The sequence below is a fragment of the Anastrepha ludens genome, chromosome 5, assembly GCF_028408465.1.
Source record: "Anastrepha ludens isolate Willacy chromosome 5, idAnaLude1.1, whole genome shotgun sequence".
NCBI lineage: Eukaryota > Metazoa > Arthropoda > Insecta > Diptera > Tephritidae > Anastrepha > Anastrepha ludens.
In genome coordinates this window covers 89,095,094-89,113,181 of record NC_071501.1, presented here as the reverse complement: position 1 = coordinate 89,113,181, position 18,088 = coordinate 89,095,094, and the positions used below count along the sequence as shown (strand labels likewise).

The window sequence follows — 18,088 nt, the reverse complement described above, 5'->3', positions numbered from 1 at the left end:
TTATTATGAAGTGTTAAAACCAAGCGAAACCATCACTGGCGATCGGTATCGATCTGTACCAATTGATGCAATTGAGCCGCGCACTGGGCGAGAAGCGGCCGCAATACGCGGAGAGGCATGAAAAAGTGATTCTACAGCATGGCAACGCTCGGCCTCACGTTTCGAAACCCGTTAAAACCCACCTGGAAACACTGAAATAGGAAATCCTACCCCATCTGCCATATTCTCCAGATATTGCGCCATCCGATTATCACCTGCTCCGATCGATGGCACTTGGTCTAGCGGACCAGCAGTTCCATTCATATAAAGACATCAAAAGATTTCAGTTTTACCGCGATGGTATACGAGATCTACCAGAAAGATGGGAAAAAGTAGTAGCCAGCGATGGGCAATACTTTCAATGATTCACTTGTAACCATGTTTTCAGAAAGTTGTACATATTTTCATCAAAAAAAAAAAAACAGCGAGAACTTAGTTGCGCACCTAATAGTATTTTTCAAGGAATTATGACTTTAACTATCCGTTCGACAATCAGGTTACTGCAGCATTTCTAAGGCAGAAGTTCTAGTCATAAAAGAAGTGGCTACGCATCTAAATACGCATGCCGTAAAAAAATCTGCAATAAATATATTTTTGGATAGCCAGGCGGCCAGGCTAAAATCAAAGGTTATAAAGGAATGCCGGGCTGCCCTAAATGATATTATTGTCGCATTCAAGGCCAGTCTTATTGGGACATTAAGGGAAATTGTAAAGCCGATGCGCTAACCAGGAAAGCTACTACTCTTCAACTGTTCAGTGATGGAAGTACCATTGGGATACCTATGACCACGTGCAAACTAATAATCAAAAACAACATTGTCCTAGAGGCCAATAGGGTATGGAGAGATGCATAACAGCTAGGCTTAACTACTGTGGTCGCAAACAAACACGAAAAAGACAAAGAAGCTGCTTAGCCTTTCAAGGGAGGATATCTCGAAGTTGGAGGCTTGTATAACCGGTCATTGGCTATTTGACAGGCATTCCTTGAGACTCGGAGTTTTCTCCCATGAATTTTTTAGAAGTTATAGAGATGCGAAAGTTGAAGAACAGTTGAGCACTTCCTTTGCAATTGTCCAGCCTTAGCTAAAATCAGAGCAGGTTTTATAGGTAGATACTTTTTTAAATCTCTTAAGGAACTGTTCGGCGTGGGGATTAGCCCAAACCTGCGCTTCGTAAGGGCCACAAAATGGTTCACGGAGATAAATAAATGAGATTTCCTTGTCGTACAGTGGTATCACAACGTACTTGTAAGGTCTAAGTGAGTTGGCCGAAAAAGATTAAGTAAACCTAACCTCACCCAGCAACTGATTAAGAATTATATCGTGCAATATATCGCCCCTACTAAAATATATGAAAAAGGGTGCTTAAGTTTTCGTCAGCACTGTATGTCTACTCCGCACCTTCACGCGTGTCATGGGTATGCACGAGCATACATCGCTGCAAGTGCATTCCTATAGATTTCATTGCCTATTTGCATACTTCCAAGTACTTGTACTTTTCACTAATCAACACTTTATATGCAATCCATTTCTTATTATTTCTTAATAAATACTTTCTTTACAAACTTCAACTGTGTAATCAAATAAACATTCGCTTACTATCGACAAAGTTTGTGGGTTGAGTGGCGAAAGGCGCTGAATGCGGCGAATGGATGGCTGGATTATTCATCAAGTTTCAAGAAAGCCTAGGCTATCTCACATGCGGGTGTATGTGTTTCAATGCTAAGTACCACTACACTTGCACACATAATTGTATGCACGCTACGTCGCTTCAGTCAATGCTGCGCTTTTGTCCCCCGATGATTATTACACATACACACAAATTTATGTCTATTGCATGTGGCAGATGCTATCACTGCGGTGCGGGAGAAACCGCCAATAAAGGCCACAAATATGCCTTTTGACATAACTGAATAAACAATCTGCGACTGACTGACTGACTGACTGATTCAATGGCTAGTTGACTGACTCAATGGGTAGCTGACTGCCGGCATCAGCAAGTGAATTTCGCATTTTGTCAAAGCATTGCCATTTTATTTTATTAAATTCACTTTAATTGCGATGATGACATTCTACGTGCCTTTTTGCACCAGCGCGCTTAGCCAATGAGCAGAAAAAAGCGTACTCCAAAAAAGTACGTGCTTAAGTGAAAAATAAATGGGTGAGTTTGTGTAAGTACAAAAAACAAACAAAAAAAAATTATGAATAGTAAATGTGCCTATAAAGCACTTAATTTCTGCATGAAAGGAGCAGGAATTTCAATAAATATTTGAAAAGCTTGCTTCATGCTTTGCACTGCTTACGTAGTTCGTTTTGTCATGTTTTACACCAACAAATCATTTATTAAAACCTTGTAACTTTTTGGTAACTTTAAAGTGGTTGGGCCAAAAAACCAGTAGCTGCTCGTTATTGTTTTAAATTCTCATTTGTCGTTCTCTCAGTGCTTAAAAACTTTTCTATTACAAAAAAAAAAATTAAATCGCTTTTAAATTCTGTGAAAGAAACTATAAAAAAAAATTTATTCAAAAAAAAAATTAAGTCGCTTTTAAATTCTGTGAAAAAAAATCCATTAAAAAAAAAAATTTAAATTCTGTGAAAATTATAAAAAATCTATCAAAGAAAAATTAAATATATTAGCTTTTAAATTCAGTGAAGAAAATAAAAATCCATTAAAAAAAATAAATCACATTCAAATTCTATCAAAAAAATAAAACATCGCTTTTAAATTATGTAAAAAAAATCGATTAAAAAAAATAAGTCGCTTTTAAATTCTGTGAAAAAAATAAAAAAATCCGTTTAAAATAAAAAAAATAAATCGCTTTTAAATTCTGTAAAAAAAATAAAAAAATTCATTAAAAAAAATTAAATCACTTTTAAATTCTATGAAAAAAATTAAAAATCCATTAAAAAAAATTAAATCGCTCTTAATTAAAAAAATAAATTAAAAATCCATTTAAAAAAAATAAGTCGATTTTAAATCCTGTGAAAAAAATAAAAACCCATTAAAAAAATCGCTTTTCCATTCTGTAAAAAATATAAAAATCCATTAAAAACAATCGCTTTTAAATTCTGTGAAAAAAATAAAAAATCCATTTAAAACAAATCGCTTTTAAATTCTGGAAAAAAAATAAATCGCTTTTAAATTTTGTGAAAAAAACAATAAAAAATCCATTGAAAAAAATAAATCGCTGTTAAATTCTGTAAAAAAATAGAAATCCCTTTAAAAACAAAAATCGCTTTTAAATTATTTTAAATAAAAAAAAAATAAGTCGGTTTTAAATTCTGTGAAAATTATAAAAGATTCATTAAAAAAATCGCATTTAAATTCTGTACAAAAATAAAAAAATCTATTAAAAAAAAAATAAATCGGTTTTAAATTCAGTGAAAAAAATAAAAAATCCATTTAAAAAAAAATAAATCGCTTTTAAATTCTGTGAAAATAAAAAAATCATTAAAAAAAATTAAATCGCTTTTAAATTCTATGAAAAAAATAAAAAATCCATTAAAAAAAATAAATCACTTTTAAATTCTGTAAAAAAATAAAAACTCCATTAGAAAAAATTAAATCGCTTTTAAACTCTGTTAAAAAAAATAAAAAATCCATTAAAAAAATTAAATCGCTTTTAAGTTCTATCAAAAAAGTAAAAAATCCATTAAAAAAATAAATCGCTTTTAAGATCTGTGATAAAAATTTATAAAAAAAGTCCATAAAAGAAATTAAGTAGCTTTTAAATTCTGTGAAAAAAATAAAAAATCCATTTTAAAAAATAGATCGCTTTTAAATTAAAAAAAAAAATACAAAATCCATTCGGAAAAATTAAATCTTTAAATTCTGTGAAAAAAAAATAGAAAATCCATTAAAAAAATAAATCATTTTTAAATTCTGTAAAAAAAAATAAAAAATCTATGAAAAAAAATTAAATCACTTTTAAAATCTGTAAAAAAAAATAAAAAATCGATTTAAAAAAATAATATCGCTTTTAAATTCTGTGAAAAAAAATGAAAAATTCATTAAAAAAAATAAATCGCTTTTAAATTAAAAAAGAAAAAATACTTACAAAATCCATTAAGAAAAAAATATATCGCTTTTAAACTCTGCGAAAAAACAAATCCATCGAAAAAAATAAATCGCTTTTAAATTCTGTAAAAAAATAAAAAAGCTATTAAAAAAAAATAAATGGCTTTTGACTTCTATGAAAAAAATAAAAAATACATTACAAAAATAAATCGCTTTTAGATTTTGTGAAAAAAAATAAAAAATCCACTTAATTTCATATTTTAATTTTCTTCTGTAATTTATTTATCATATTTCATCAGAAATTCTTAAGGGCTACTTAGAGGAAGACACATGGAATGCTTAATTTAAGTAAGATAAAATATTTTCTAAAGGCTTTCGGAAACTTAAGTACACACGCACATGTATAAGTAAATATGTATATAAGTAGTTGTAAGCAATTAAAGGTAGTCCGCCTTTTAAGAAACTTAAAATTCAGTTTTTTTATTTAGATTTCTTAATACAATCTTAGCTCCTTAGAAAATAATTTAATGCATATTTTTAAAATTAGGAGTTTGCTTTTATTTATTTAAAGTTGCTATGTCAAATTTTATAAATTTTTTTGTTTCCTTATTTGTTCTAACTTTTCCTACTTTTTTATATAATTTATATTTCTTTTCCGTATTAAAGCTCATTGTAAATACATTTTTGAATTATTTTATTTGATATTTTTATTGAAAATTTAAAATTTTATTCAGAATTTCGTATTTTTATTTATTCGTACCTATTTATGTTGCATATATTTTTTCATTTAAATTATTTATATATATTTGTTTAAGTTTATAATATAACTGCAAATGGTGTTTTTTATTTATTTTTAATATAACTGCGTTAATTTTTCAAGTTTTTATGTTTGTTTTTTGCATTTCGGTAATTTATTTTGTTGTATTTATTTCAGCTATTTTTTCTTTCGTATTTGACGTTACTTTATTCATTTTTTTAACTATTCTTTTGTATTTACTATTTGCTTTTAGTTTATTTAATATTTTTGCTGTACTTTATTTAGTTTCATGTTATTTAATCAAATGTTTTTATTTCTTTTTTGTTTAGTGTAATTTAGTTTTATTTACTTACGGCTTTTCTTGTGATATTTTATTTTATCGAACTTTTTATACGATTTTCATTTGGTTTTTATTTCACGTCTCTTTATTATATTTGTTTTTTATTTGATTTATTTTTTCATGTGAATTTGATTTAGATTATTTAATTCAATTTTTCACACAACTTGGAAAAAGTGGTTTCGACGCTTACAAAGTGGCAATTTCGACGTGAGTGATAAGGCGAATAATCGCGAAGGGGCACCGAAAAAATCGAAGATACTCAACTACAAGAATTATTGGATGAAGACGCATGTCGAACCCTCGATGATATGTCTAAGGAGTTGGATGCTGACAGATCAACCATCGGTAAATGTTTGCACGCGATGGGAATGGCCCAGAAAGTAGATAACTGGATACCACATCAATTGAAGGAGAGGGATATCGAGAGACGTTTGGTGACGATGGGAGATGCTTCTTGAACGGCAGAAAATAAAAGGTGTTCTGCATCGCGTCGTCACTGATGACGAAAAATGGATCTATTATGATAACCCTATGCGTCGAAAATGTTGGGGCCTCTCAAGTGAACCAAGTCCATCGACAGCGAAAAAAATATGCTTGCTTCAAAGGTTATGTTGTGTATCAGTAAAACACAATGTCAAAATAAAACACAACATTTCAGTTTATTTATTGAAATTAATTACTTAAATTATATTTTTCACGTATTTATTTATTTTTTTTTATTTCATGATGATATTTTGTCATTGTAGTTTGTTCTTTTTTATTTTATTTAGTTTTATTTAATTTAATTTTTTGTTATATTTTTATTATTGTTTTCTCTAATATTTTATATGAGTTTTATTTATTTTTTATTTCACGTCTCTTTATTATGTTTCGGTTTATTGTTTTGATTTATTTTTTCAAGCTTATTTGATTTAGTTTATTTACTTAAGTTTTTTGTTGTGTTTTATTTCAGTTCAGTTTATTAAAATAAATTATTTAAATTATATTTTTTATTTCTTTTATTTTTTCAACTGGTGTTTTATTTATCCTTTAGTTCGTTTTATTTGTTTTTCAGAAAATGTTAATATAATCCTTTGAGAATATGTCAAGCAATTTCTAGAACGTAAATTTAAGTATTTCTTATATTATGGATCGTCAACCGTGACGACTCTATTATTTGCGTTCGAGCGCTGGGCGAGCTATAGTTACGTTATATTCAAACTTTAGACGCGTTTTTCTCAAAACTATATTTTTCTAATTGGCGTACACGATAACTCGAAAAGTTATTGGCCGATCTCCCCGAAATTTTGCACACATAATTTTTATGATATTAATTTCTATGTGTTTCAAGTTTTCGAAAATTTTTCGAAAAAATAATTTTTTCTTAGCAAAAATAGAGGAAAATTCTCCTCAAAATTCATTTTTTTTTAAGTATTTTATTCTGCGATTTTTCCCCTTCTTTTTTATTTAATTCATATAGAAATTATGACATTTATAAACAAACAGATTTTGTATTTAGATCACTGACGCCGATGCTACAATGGCCGCCGATTGAGAAGCCCCGCTGCGACCTTCCTGGAAGAATTGAGTGTACATCCGCCATTTTAAATAATTAAAATTTAAAAAAAAAAAATGTATTTTACATTATTTTAATGTATAAATAAACTGTATGCCAATTTTGAAAAAAGTATATTGACTTCTTCATTTTAAATAATTTTAATGAAAATCAGGGAAAATATGGCCGTTTGCAGGTATCTGCCCCTTTAATATAAGTGATTGATTTTATTATTTTTAACTGATTTTCTTTTTTCTATTTTTTCTTTCAGTTTGTTATTTTCCCATTGTAGTTTCATTTTTTTTATTTCATAAAATTTTTGTTATAAGTTATTTTGTCTAATTTTTTATATGATTTCTATTTTTTTATTTCACATCTCTTTATTATATTTTGTTTTATTTATTTGTTGTTGTTGATATTTTGCTTTAGTTTATTTTATTAAATTTTTTTCTATCTTATTTCAGTTCATTTTATTAAAATTACCTATTGAAATTAAATTCCTTATTTATTTTATTTTTTACTTCATTCTATTTAATATTCAATTTATTATTTAATATTTAATTAAATTTAATTAATTATTTTCACTGAGTTTCTTTCATTTATTTTTTATTTCATGGTGTTATTTTCTCATTGCTTCTTATTTTAATTAATTCAATTTAATTTTGCTTTATCTAAATTAGCTTTTTTGTGTTGTATTTCATTTTATTTAGTTTTTTTCGTAATTTTGCTTTTTTCAATTATTTATTTTTTATTGCGCATCACTTTATTGTATTTTATTTTGGTTCATTTAATTTTTTTTTTATATTGTATAATTTTTATTTTTGGTTATTTTTTACTTCATTGTTTTATTATATTGTACTTCGTTTCATAGTTTTGACTGCTTTTTTTATTTTTATGGTTTTTTAATTTTATTTTATTTTATGTATTTTATTTAATATTAAATTTCATTTCTAAATTTTTAAATTTATTTTTTTTTTATTTCGTTTCATTTTTGATTTCCTTTTTTGATTTCTTTATTTCATTTTAATTTGTTTTTTTTTCACTTATTTTTATTTGATATTATTATTTTATTTTATCTATTTTTTTTTAATATAATTTTGTCTTTGTGTTTTATTTTCTTCTTCATGTTGATTTATTATATTTAATTTTATATTTTATCACAAATTTTTGTAATTTTTTTTTCTTTTTATTTCGATGTTATTTTTTTAATTTACTTTAAATTTTTTGCTGGATTTTATTTTATTTTAGTTAATTTTATCCAGTTTTGTTTGTTATTTTTATTCCACGTATTTTTATATTATTTAATTTAGTTGATTTTATATAAATTTAAATTTTTTATTCCACATTATTTCATTTTAGTCATTTCATATTTCGTTCACATTTTTTTAATTATTTTTTTCTTATTTTTTTAATTCATTTTATTTGGTATTAATTTATTTTAATTAATTCTTTTATATAATTTTTGTTTATTATTTTCCGTTGTTTCATTATTTATCTTACTTTTTATTAAATTTGTTTTATCATATTTGCTTTAACTTTATTTATTTATTTTGTAATATTTTATTTTATTTGTTTTACATTTAATTTCACTTTTTCACTATTATTTTTTAGTTATCTGTTCTCAAGATTAAATAATTTGTAATTACTGCATTGTTTTATTTGAATATTTTATTATTAATTAACAGATTTTAATTTAACATTGAGTAATACTTTAGAAATGTTTCGGAAGCTTTGCTAATAACGGAGTTTTAAAATTTTCCCACAGAATTTACAAGTTATTTTCCAATAAGTACAGCGGCAAACCTTTTATATATCGATTTTTAAAAGCCATATAAGAATTAATTGACTTCGCTGATTTTTTATAAGCATAACTTTTTGTCCGATTATTTCACCGAAAAGAAAAAAAAAAAACAAAATAACCAAAAAATGCTTTTAATTTTCATTTAATTATTATTATATTAATGATTTTATAAATTATGGCTGTTTTACTTATTTAATATTCTGACGCATGCGGTTTACTTAAGTCTTAAAACTTCATGAATTCTTAAATTTTTATGTATACTGTGGATCTCATACAATTTAAAGAAAAAAATAACTTTTAATAACAAATTTTAAAAATGTATTACCAAAACAATTCTTAACAAAGGTAAAAAACACTCCCCCCGAGAACCAAAATAATCGAATCCGGGTCGATTGTTTCAGGACCGAGAGTTTAACAAACTTATGAGAGAGCAAAAATGTGTGCATCAGCAAGAAGAAGAAGAAGAAAGCGTCTCCTACTTCGAAGTTGGTCTCAATTTTCATTAAATTTCTATGCGATAGAAAATTATTATTAATTTTGAAGTTTTAGGTGTCTTTCCAGCAACACGGCTTTTTCTTTCAAGTTTTTGTTTTTAATAAATGTTTTAAATAAAGCTAAGTTACAATACTTTTTTTTGACGAAATCTAACAGTCGTCCCATGAACATTGGCAATCTGAGCTCTTCTGTTATCTAAGAGACAAAGTTTGGAACTAGAAAGTGATTTAAAAGACGTTAAGAAAACCTGTGACTTCTTTTAAGTCTGGTCAAGCTAGGGGTGTTTCCGAAATTATTTGTGGAATTAAAGATTTGGTCTACCTGTTATTTTTTGAGTTCGCTTTGTAAAGTTGAACTCATTTACTCAAGCCGTGCCTAATGAAACTTCATGACAAACTAGGTGAAACCAATTCAAGTCTGCTACTTGCTTTTGTTAAAATGTTCACTCCTTAAAAATAACCACATTTCAGTAGCGTTGGCGGTAGTCACAAGTAGCGTTGCTTTATAGTTTGAATGTTTCTGTGATGTTCTGGCTTTGCTGTTTTAACAATTAATATTTGCTCCATCTGAAGACGAATCCATTTTAATAGTTACTACATCGTGCGAGTCTTCCTCTATGAACACTCGCCAGTTTGCCGCAACGCAAGCAATTCGTTCTTGTTGTTGTGACAGCATAAACATTTCCCATACATGTAAGGAGAATGCTGTTGAAGTGCCAGTCCTTAACCGTATATAAATCCGAATCGTTCCGATTACATAGAACTGACTGTCGTGGGCTTCGATTGTGTCTTCGGCTTCGCTTCCACTCTGTCTGTAACCTTACATTGCTATAGAAGTGCTAGCAGAGAAATGTTAGATTAAGTGTTAGCTAAGCGCTCTTCGCGAAGCTCTCTGTTTCGCATGCAGTATCTCTCTCAGAATAGTTATAGACTGCGTGGATATTAGATACATTTTTTGTTTTTTGTTTTTTGTTTTATTTTTTAATTAAATAACAAAGAGATGCTTAGCATTCTCAAGCGCATACACATTTTTTTACTCCCATAGAATGCATTTGGAAATGGGCCCAACTTGCTAGAAAGCATAATAATATGTGAAAAGTCATTCATACACAGCAGGCGCCCAACTTTACTGAGGGCGAAAAAAGCTCGAATGCTCTGTAGACTTTTTGTTGTTTTATTCTCTATGTTTTGTGAGATCCACTGTCATATCAATTCACCTGCATATTCACCTTTGTTATAATTTAAATTATTTAAGGCTTTACGTCGTTCACTCAGCTCACATTTTTAACAAATATTGAGCTGTCCTTTGTCAGTTGTTGTAAAATGTACGCGTATATTTATAATATTGAGAACCGTTTATAGCACTAAGTGCCCGGCAAGTGGTTATACATACATACGGTTGTACTTAATTATATTTACACGATTCTAAACTAAGTGCATGCACGCATGTCCTCATATGTACGTAAGTGTGTGTGTGCCTATTATTTAAATTATATCCAAAATTGTATGCAGTTTACTTTAAAAAAAGGTTCATTGAATGCAAATAACTACAACTAGAAGCACTTAACTGTAAACAAAAATCAAAGTACGCGCATATAACTTAAAAAATCAGAGGTCATACTTATAAATATGTATAGAGTGCGTGTGTGTATGCAGTAGATTGGCTTTGGGCACTAAAATATCTATATATGTATGTGAGTACATACACAGTTACATGAGAAGGCACTTGAAATATAATCTTAAACTAACATATTTTAAATCAATTAATAGCGAATATATTCATTTTCTTAGCGTAAGCATTTCAAAGCGTAGAGAAATGCAAAAAAGTGGGCAAATCATAGGAAAAATAAACCGCCGCCACGCGTTAAGCGCGCAGCCTCTCAACCAACAGAGCTTAGCCTCAGCGCCGCATTATATCCTCTATGCTAAAGCCAGTGCGCCTCGTTGGCGGCGGCGGCTGCTGCTGTTGTTGTTGTTGTTGTTGCATTGTTATTGTTGTAGGCGCTGGTGGTATTATGGAACGCGCGCCTCCACTACCAGCCAACGACTCAGGGGTATTCAAGTCCACTGTGTTCGGCGGCAACAAGAAATGACGCTCACTGCTAACACTCGGCATATGTGCTGCCGCTCCACCTGGCGTGCCGCCCGTCTCTCTAGTCATGTGCGTTGACACATCTGCAATTAAATTCGTGCCAGCACCGTCACCACGCAAAAGCTTCGCTCCCAATAGAGTCGACTGATTGACCAAATACGCATTGCTGGGTGGTAAAGCATGCGGCGATTGCTTGTGCGGTGGCGGCGGCGGCGGCTGCGGTGGGTGGGTAGCGACTTTCATTGCGACATGCGTACGTGTCATATTGAGCGCCATCAGTCCGGTGTTTGTTGTCACGTTGTAGGCGCGTTGCGCATCCGCCATTTGTTCGAGTCCGACAATACGTTTGCGTATTGGTATCGAGCCAAGAAAACTGGGCATTGATTCGAGCGGCGAATGCAAGGGCTGTTGTAAATTCTTCCCTGGTTCGACAAGTGGCGGCAAGGGTGGTGGTGGCACGCCAGTCGGTTGCGCGCCCGACGACGTGTGTGTACCAGCGCTTGTTAGTCCAGGCGGAAGGGCGATTGGCGGTGCAGCCGTTGGTTGTGGTGGGTGTGGTGGTTGTGTTGATGTAGTTTGCGCCGTCACATTTGTTGCTATCATCACATTTGGTGGCAATAAATTGGCGCTCTTCATTTCAATACCTGCCAGCAGCAGCGCTTTGGGATGGAGATCTCTGCGTACGTGCAACATTGGTATGTAAGGCTCGGGTCCATTGGATGTTGAGGGTGAATGTATAGATTCGCCGGCACCAGGCAATGCACGCATTGGATTGTAGCGTGCGCTCGGTGAGGATGACGGCATGAAAACGGAGCCGGGTGGTGGCGCGCATAAGGCGTGCGGCGAGCCAGCGGCATGTGTGGGGTCATTTGAGTCACGCGTCTCGTGTGACGGTCGCATTGTGTACGTCTCACCGCCTTCATGATGACAGTGTGTTACACCCTGCCCGGTGGGTCTTGGTTCCAACAAACCTTCATTCAAGTTGTTACGCGCCGTTTCCACTTCATCTTCATCATCAAGCTCGGCATCCTCCAGCTCGGCTTCATCCAGCTCGTCATCTTCATCCAGCTCTTCTTCGGATTCATCTGACAATTCCGCATCGTAGCAGGCCTTGCGCTTGAGGCGCATACGTGCAGCTGCGCGCGCGTTTTCACTCGCCTTCTCAGCATCCGTCGCGCTTCCCAGCTCTTGAGTTGGTGAGTTGCTTTGCAAACGATGTATTGGCGATTGCCGCGGTGAATCGACTTCCAATAGGGTATCCTCTTCATCACCACTCAAATGTCGGCCCTCATCCTCCTCGCCCACATCTACATATTCGGAGGGCACATCGCCGACGGCGTGAGTTAGCGCATGACGACGCAGATCACAATTACGACGGAAGACTTTGCCACAAGAAGAGCACTCGTATGGCTTGTGGTCGGTATGCGTGAGCAGGTGCGTTTTCAAATTGGAGCGCTGATTGAAGCTGCGACTGCAAACGGGACACTTGTGTGGCGACTCCTCCATGTGGAGTATCTTGTGGACGGCCAGCGTGCGCGACTGGCAGAAACCTTTGCCGCATTCGGTGCATTTAAATGGCTTCTCCTTGGAGTGAATGTATCTGTGTGCGTGGGGGAAATGGGAAAGAGGGAGAAGGAGAAAAAAAGATAAATGTTTATAAGTAAGCCTTCAAGCGAGTTATATAAATAACAGCAATAATAACAAAAAACGAAAACAAAAAAATGAACAGAATTGTGTGAAAGAGTTGGAAATTAATATGTATGCACGTAGGCCTGCATAATTGCGCTGTGTTTCGCTTTTAGTTGTTCGCGGCACTGCTCATTAAATGTGGCTTTGTGGGCACCTCGATGCGCAAAGCAAAGGCGCTGGTAATCTTAGTGGACGCGCCTGCGTAGCGTACTGACTACCCCGGTGATCTATTGGACTGAGCGTTGGTAAAATTATTTAATCAAACTATAATTTACGATTATTTGATTATCTCAAAATAATATAGTTCGATGCCTGCTGGACTTGTTGTAGTTGTGACTGATGGCTCCCGGAAAGAGATGCTCTAAGGAAGCAGTTTGACCGCACCGAGCAACATAATCGGTAAAATGCTCGAACGCAAGGACAGCTGGAACGCGGTAAAGAAATACATCGATAACCTCCTACGGGGTAAAAGATAGACCTCGACACAATTCAACTAAGCGAAGCTGCACCGATAAATACGCAAGAAGGAGAGCCTATAACATGAAAGCTGGCTACAAATATGGTGGACCCAGACATGGGTGAATAGAAATGGTCCTTTATGGATGCCGTTCTGGGCCCTCCCGAAGTAATACAGAAAGTAGTCCCGGGAAGGGAGTCTCCTCAGAAGGAGAAGAGGTATTGCTTTAGTGGACACTCGACGCAGTAGACGACGGTCGCTGTAAATGCGAAGGCATTTTGAACCCTACCTCTGCCAACAAAAATAAAAAAAATCCATTGCAGTCTTAGGTTAGGTTAGGTTTTTGTGGCGGTCGGTTTAGAATGTCCAACTCACTTAGCCCATGTTCGTTACAGAACCACTGTTTAATATGAAAAGCTCAGTGTTTATTCATCATGGCATCATTTAGACGCTCTTGTGAAGCGTAGGAGAGGTTTCATCCCAACACCGGATAGTTCCGTTAAAGAGTCAAAAGAATATTTTCCTAGTTATCCGCACTTGCAGCTAAGGCTGGACAATTACAGAGAAAGTGTGTTACTGTTTCTGTCTCTTCCTCTGCGGTACTGATGCGAAAATACTCCTAGCCTAGAAGAGTGTCCACCTAACAGCCAATGATCGGTGTGTGACACAAGCCACCACCTTCGAGATGTTCTCTCTTGAGAGGTTGAGCAATTATCCTAACCTTTTCTTATCTATTTGCGACCAAGTTAGCCTGCTTGTAACATACATATGTAAGCACTTTCTTCTCTGCATGACCTATTGGCTTTCTTTTAATTCGTAATTTGCAAGTTGCCACTGGAATTCCAATATTACTTCAGTTTTCAAGCAGTGGAAGATTTGCACCCTTTCTGGCTAGTTCAACGGCCTTGCAATTTTCTTCAATATCTCTATGCCCCGGAACCTATATAAGACTGACCTTGAAGACAGTAGGTAGGTAGGTGAAATGGTTGAAGTACCACTCTGGCACTTATCAAGGAGCACTAAAGCGCCGTTTTGATACCATTATGCGACCTCTAACAGGCAGATATCCCCAGCCAGCCAGAGCTATTGATGTAATGGAGAAGATTGATGGGATTTAAGTTGGCGCACTGACCCAGGCTGTCGAAGAAAGGAGTACACAGTGGCCATAATCGTCTGGTTGCCAACTCGGACATTTACAGAGAAAGTCACAACAGTCTCCTGCTCTGAAAGGTCCTCACAGCTTCTGCAATGGGGGTTAAATGGTAACCCTAGCTTTTCTGCGTGTGTGCCGATCGTTCACTGAGCGGTAAACACAGCTACAAGTTCGCAAATTGAATGGCATGGAATCCATACGACTTTTTGAGTCCTCCATGTATTGTACTGGGGCCATAGGGTTTTCGAAATACCACATGAAGAAATGGAGCTCCATCTTTTCTGCGCCTTCCTAAGGAATACGTTGTGCAATTCCCCTTCAAAAACAGTTTGGGCTATGCCGATGACCGGGTGGGAGTTCTCTGAGACCAATTCAATCGACCCCTTCCTGGTAAATTCATCCGCAATTTCCTTTCTCCCTATGTTCCTATGTCCCCGAACCCAGATCAGAGAAGTCTTACCTGCGCGCCCGAGAGATAGAGCAGTTTACTAATTTGGTTCTGCACCATGGCATCGTCAGAGTCTTGATCGCGACTTGGCTATAGAAAAAAATGTTAATATCTCTCTTGGTCCCACCTTCTCTAAGCATTTTGCAGGCCTGCAGGATCTGCCTGAAAAACACTAGCAATATTCAGAATACATAAATTGGCTGATTTGGAGAAAATCTCTGCTCCGTCTCCCGATTCAATCTTGGAATTGTCAGTGGAGACAGAGGTGCAAGCTTCGGTATAGATTTCCCCCTAGAAGTTATCAGAGGTCTGATAGGGATTGGTAGGCCGCATTGGAAAAAATTTTGTTGGCTATTTTCTTTGTAAAGCAAAGTATCAAAAATTTCTAACAGAAGTTGGATGTGGGAACTTGGTCTAAATTTTTCTCCATATTTTTTGAATTTATTAGGAATATTTCGGCAGTAAAGTCAGTGAACATTGGCACGAAGACATCAGCGCGAAGACTTCACAAGAGTCTTTCAAACGAAAAGCTCGGCCCACGAGGCGCACTCAAATCGACTCTGAATATATGTACATCAAAAAAAAACGTACTCAAAAGTGATGAATGCTACTCGATCAGGCAGCGCACGGCAATCCAAAAACTAGTAGACGATTGCCTGGTACGTAAATAGAATCGCTTCAGCGCCACCATTACAGCCACCACGGCCATGGCTGCAGTCACTATTTCAGCGCCGCTGTGGAACGCCTCGCATTAGCCACCTTAAAATGACTGGCATATCGCGGCGATTGCTTGCCAAATAGTTTTAAGCAGCAGCCGACAGTCTAATGGCAGAAAAAACGAGAAGTAGCAAGAAAAAATTGCGTTTATGGCAAAGTGGAAACAGGTTCTGCGCGCGGGAAACATGACACGCCACACCCGAGCGCCCGCGCCGACTGATTACTGGCTGTGGTCTTCCGTAAGATAAATGTCTTACTGGCTGGGCTGGTCATTTTTCAGTCCTTTTCTTGTTTTTTGTTTTTTGCTTGAATGCACTTTGTTGTTTGCAACGGCGGTTTTGCGGTTGCGTAGGGTTTGCGGTATACCCTTGCCGCTGCGCGCTGCATTACGCCAAACCGCGCTGTGCTTAATGAGTATTTATACGTTTTTATTTTATTTTAACGTCTCATTCTTTGTACGAAAGCAACTTGATTGCGTCGTTTGTGAGACAATCACGTACTGCGCACCGATTTGTTTTCTTTGCGGTTGACAGTTTATGATGAATGTTCAACATAAAACAAAAATATAAAAAAGACAAGCACATAAAAAAAGTGAAGCAACTTAAAAAAAAATAAAGCTAAATAGCAACGTACAAAACGCAACTCACCTGTGATCGCGCAAATGATCCTGCCGGCGAAACGCTTTGCCGCAGATGTCGCACGAGTACGGCCGCTCGTCGGTATGTGTGCGCTCGTGTATGAGCAGATTGTAGGACTTGGTAAATTGACGATTACAGAATTTGCAAATGAACTGTTTCTTCGGACGCGATGCGCGTCCCGGTGCGCGCAATAAACGGCGATCCAAACCGGCGTGCATAGTTGGCGGCAGCCCAGCAGGGAAGAGTGCCGCCGCTGCGGCTGCCGATGGAAAGGCGAAAGTGCCGGCGCCAGTCGGTGATGGTCCGGGACCGCCTAGATATGGCGGTGGTGGTGGATACATAACAGCAGTGGGCACGCCCGGTGGCGGTCCCTGTCCAGGTGGTCGTTGCATTAACATTGCTGCGGCAGCCGCTTCCCGCAAAGCCAACTCCTTGCGTTTGTCCGCCATCATGGAGATAATTTCAAAATTGGAATTGCTGCCATGGCGCTTGCTCGCCTCCTTCGCCACCTCGGCATCCAGCATGCCACCGTAAATGGCGGCAGCGCCCGGCGCGCGCAAAGCATTGCGCGATGGTAGCACTGGTACGAAGGCAGAATGCGCAGCTTGTGCGTTCGCGGCACCACCGGCAGCACCCATCAAGCCGGCCGCTACCAGATGATGTTGATAGGCGAGTTGCGTTTCATAAGCTGCTGCAGCTGCAGCAGCTGCCGCAGCGCTGCTCGGTACACGACCGCTGGAAGCGCTACGTTGTTCGGCCGCGCCACCAGCACCAGGCGCCTGCAAAAATTGTTCCAGCCGCGTAGGGCGTACCATGGAAATCGGTCCACCGCCAGCGCGTTCCTCCAGCAATGTATTCTCGGTAGGCATTTCGGTGCCGCGCTTGACGATCACGAATGTGTAGCGTTGGCGAGCTCACTGTCGTGACATTGACATGGCTAATTTGTTACTGAAATGAAAATTAAGAGAAAAAGAAACACAATTAGTTGCAGAAATAAAAGAAAATACGCGTTTAACTCAAATGGCAGTAGGCGGTCGATGCACCTGATAAGCGGCGCGTTTGTGTCTACACAGTATTTCCATGCCGCTCGCTATGGCCTACTGCTTTGCGTTATGGCCTGTTGCCTGGATATACCTGGTGTCGGTTGGCGCGGCGATAAGCGCGTCGAGCGGTGGCGAAATGCGCAATCTCTAATATTTATCTAAATGACGGTGCAATAAACTGCGCGCTGTTACTTTTCGCATGCAAATATAATTGTAAAAAATGTATTTTTTTCTCAAACAGCAGCGATAAGCCGCAGTTTATGGCTTTGATATTCAGCAAACACTTTTTTGTCGTTGTCTGAGCTTCTAAATAACAACGCGACTAACTGTGGTACGCGCTGTGAGTTGGCAAATAGCTTGGAAATACTCGCTAACCAAATGCAGCAGACATCTGAAATTTTTTTATGCTGCTGAATTGGCAAAATTTTTGTTTGCTTGCGATTTTTGCTTTTCGTTTTCCTTTATTGGCGAACTTTAAAATTTCTCTCTAATTCCGCTGAGTTTGCGGTTATAGTGAATAGTATTTTTGTTGTTGTTTGTTGAAACCAAAACGCAGTTGTAAACAAAAACAAAATATGAAGTGTATCAACAAACGAATGTCTGGATTGCGTTAAGCAAAAAAAAAAAAACAGAACAACTTTCAGACTCCTCCCATCCCCACACTATCATTCATTTATCTCATCATCAGCCTCAATAATTTCCATCATCTTTAGCAAAGCTAATCAAAAACAGATTGTTGCGGCACAGCCAGCAGCAGTAATAGCGGCAGCTATAATCATCGGCATTGTATTCCGACCCAGCCGTGTAAGAATGCTAGCGCACAGTTAAAAATGTTGCCGTTACCTCGACACTGACGAAGAATTTCTCAA

The 18,088-nt window shown here is 35.8% G+C and overlaps 1 protein-coding gene across 3 annotated transcripts in view; it reads right to left on the bottom strand.

Moving 5' to 3' along the window:
- Positions 1-8,592: 8,592 nt before the first annotated feature.
- LOC128865371 (protein bowel) overlaps positions 8,593-18,088 on the bottom strand; it is a 50,386-nt gene continuing 40,890 nt past the window's right edge. For 2 of the 3 annotated variants that reach the window (XM_054105674.1, XM_054105677.1), the window contains exons 2-3: positions 16,186-17,124; positions 8,593-12,674 (exon numbers count right to left, since the gene is read on the bottom strand). In XM_054105674.1, coding sequence (XP_053961649.1) covers positions 10,883-12,674; positions 16,186-17,045 — 2,652 coding nt within the window. In that variant the 5' untranslated portion in view covers positions 17,046-17,124 and the 3' untranslated portion in view covers positions 8,593-10,882. Of the gene's footprint in view, positions 12,675-16,185; positions 17,125-17,310; positions 17,756-18,088 lie in introns of those variants that run through there. The other variant, XM_054105676.1, reaches the window with a different exon arrangement.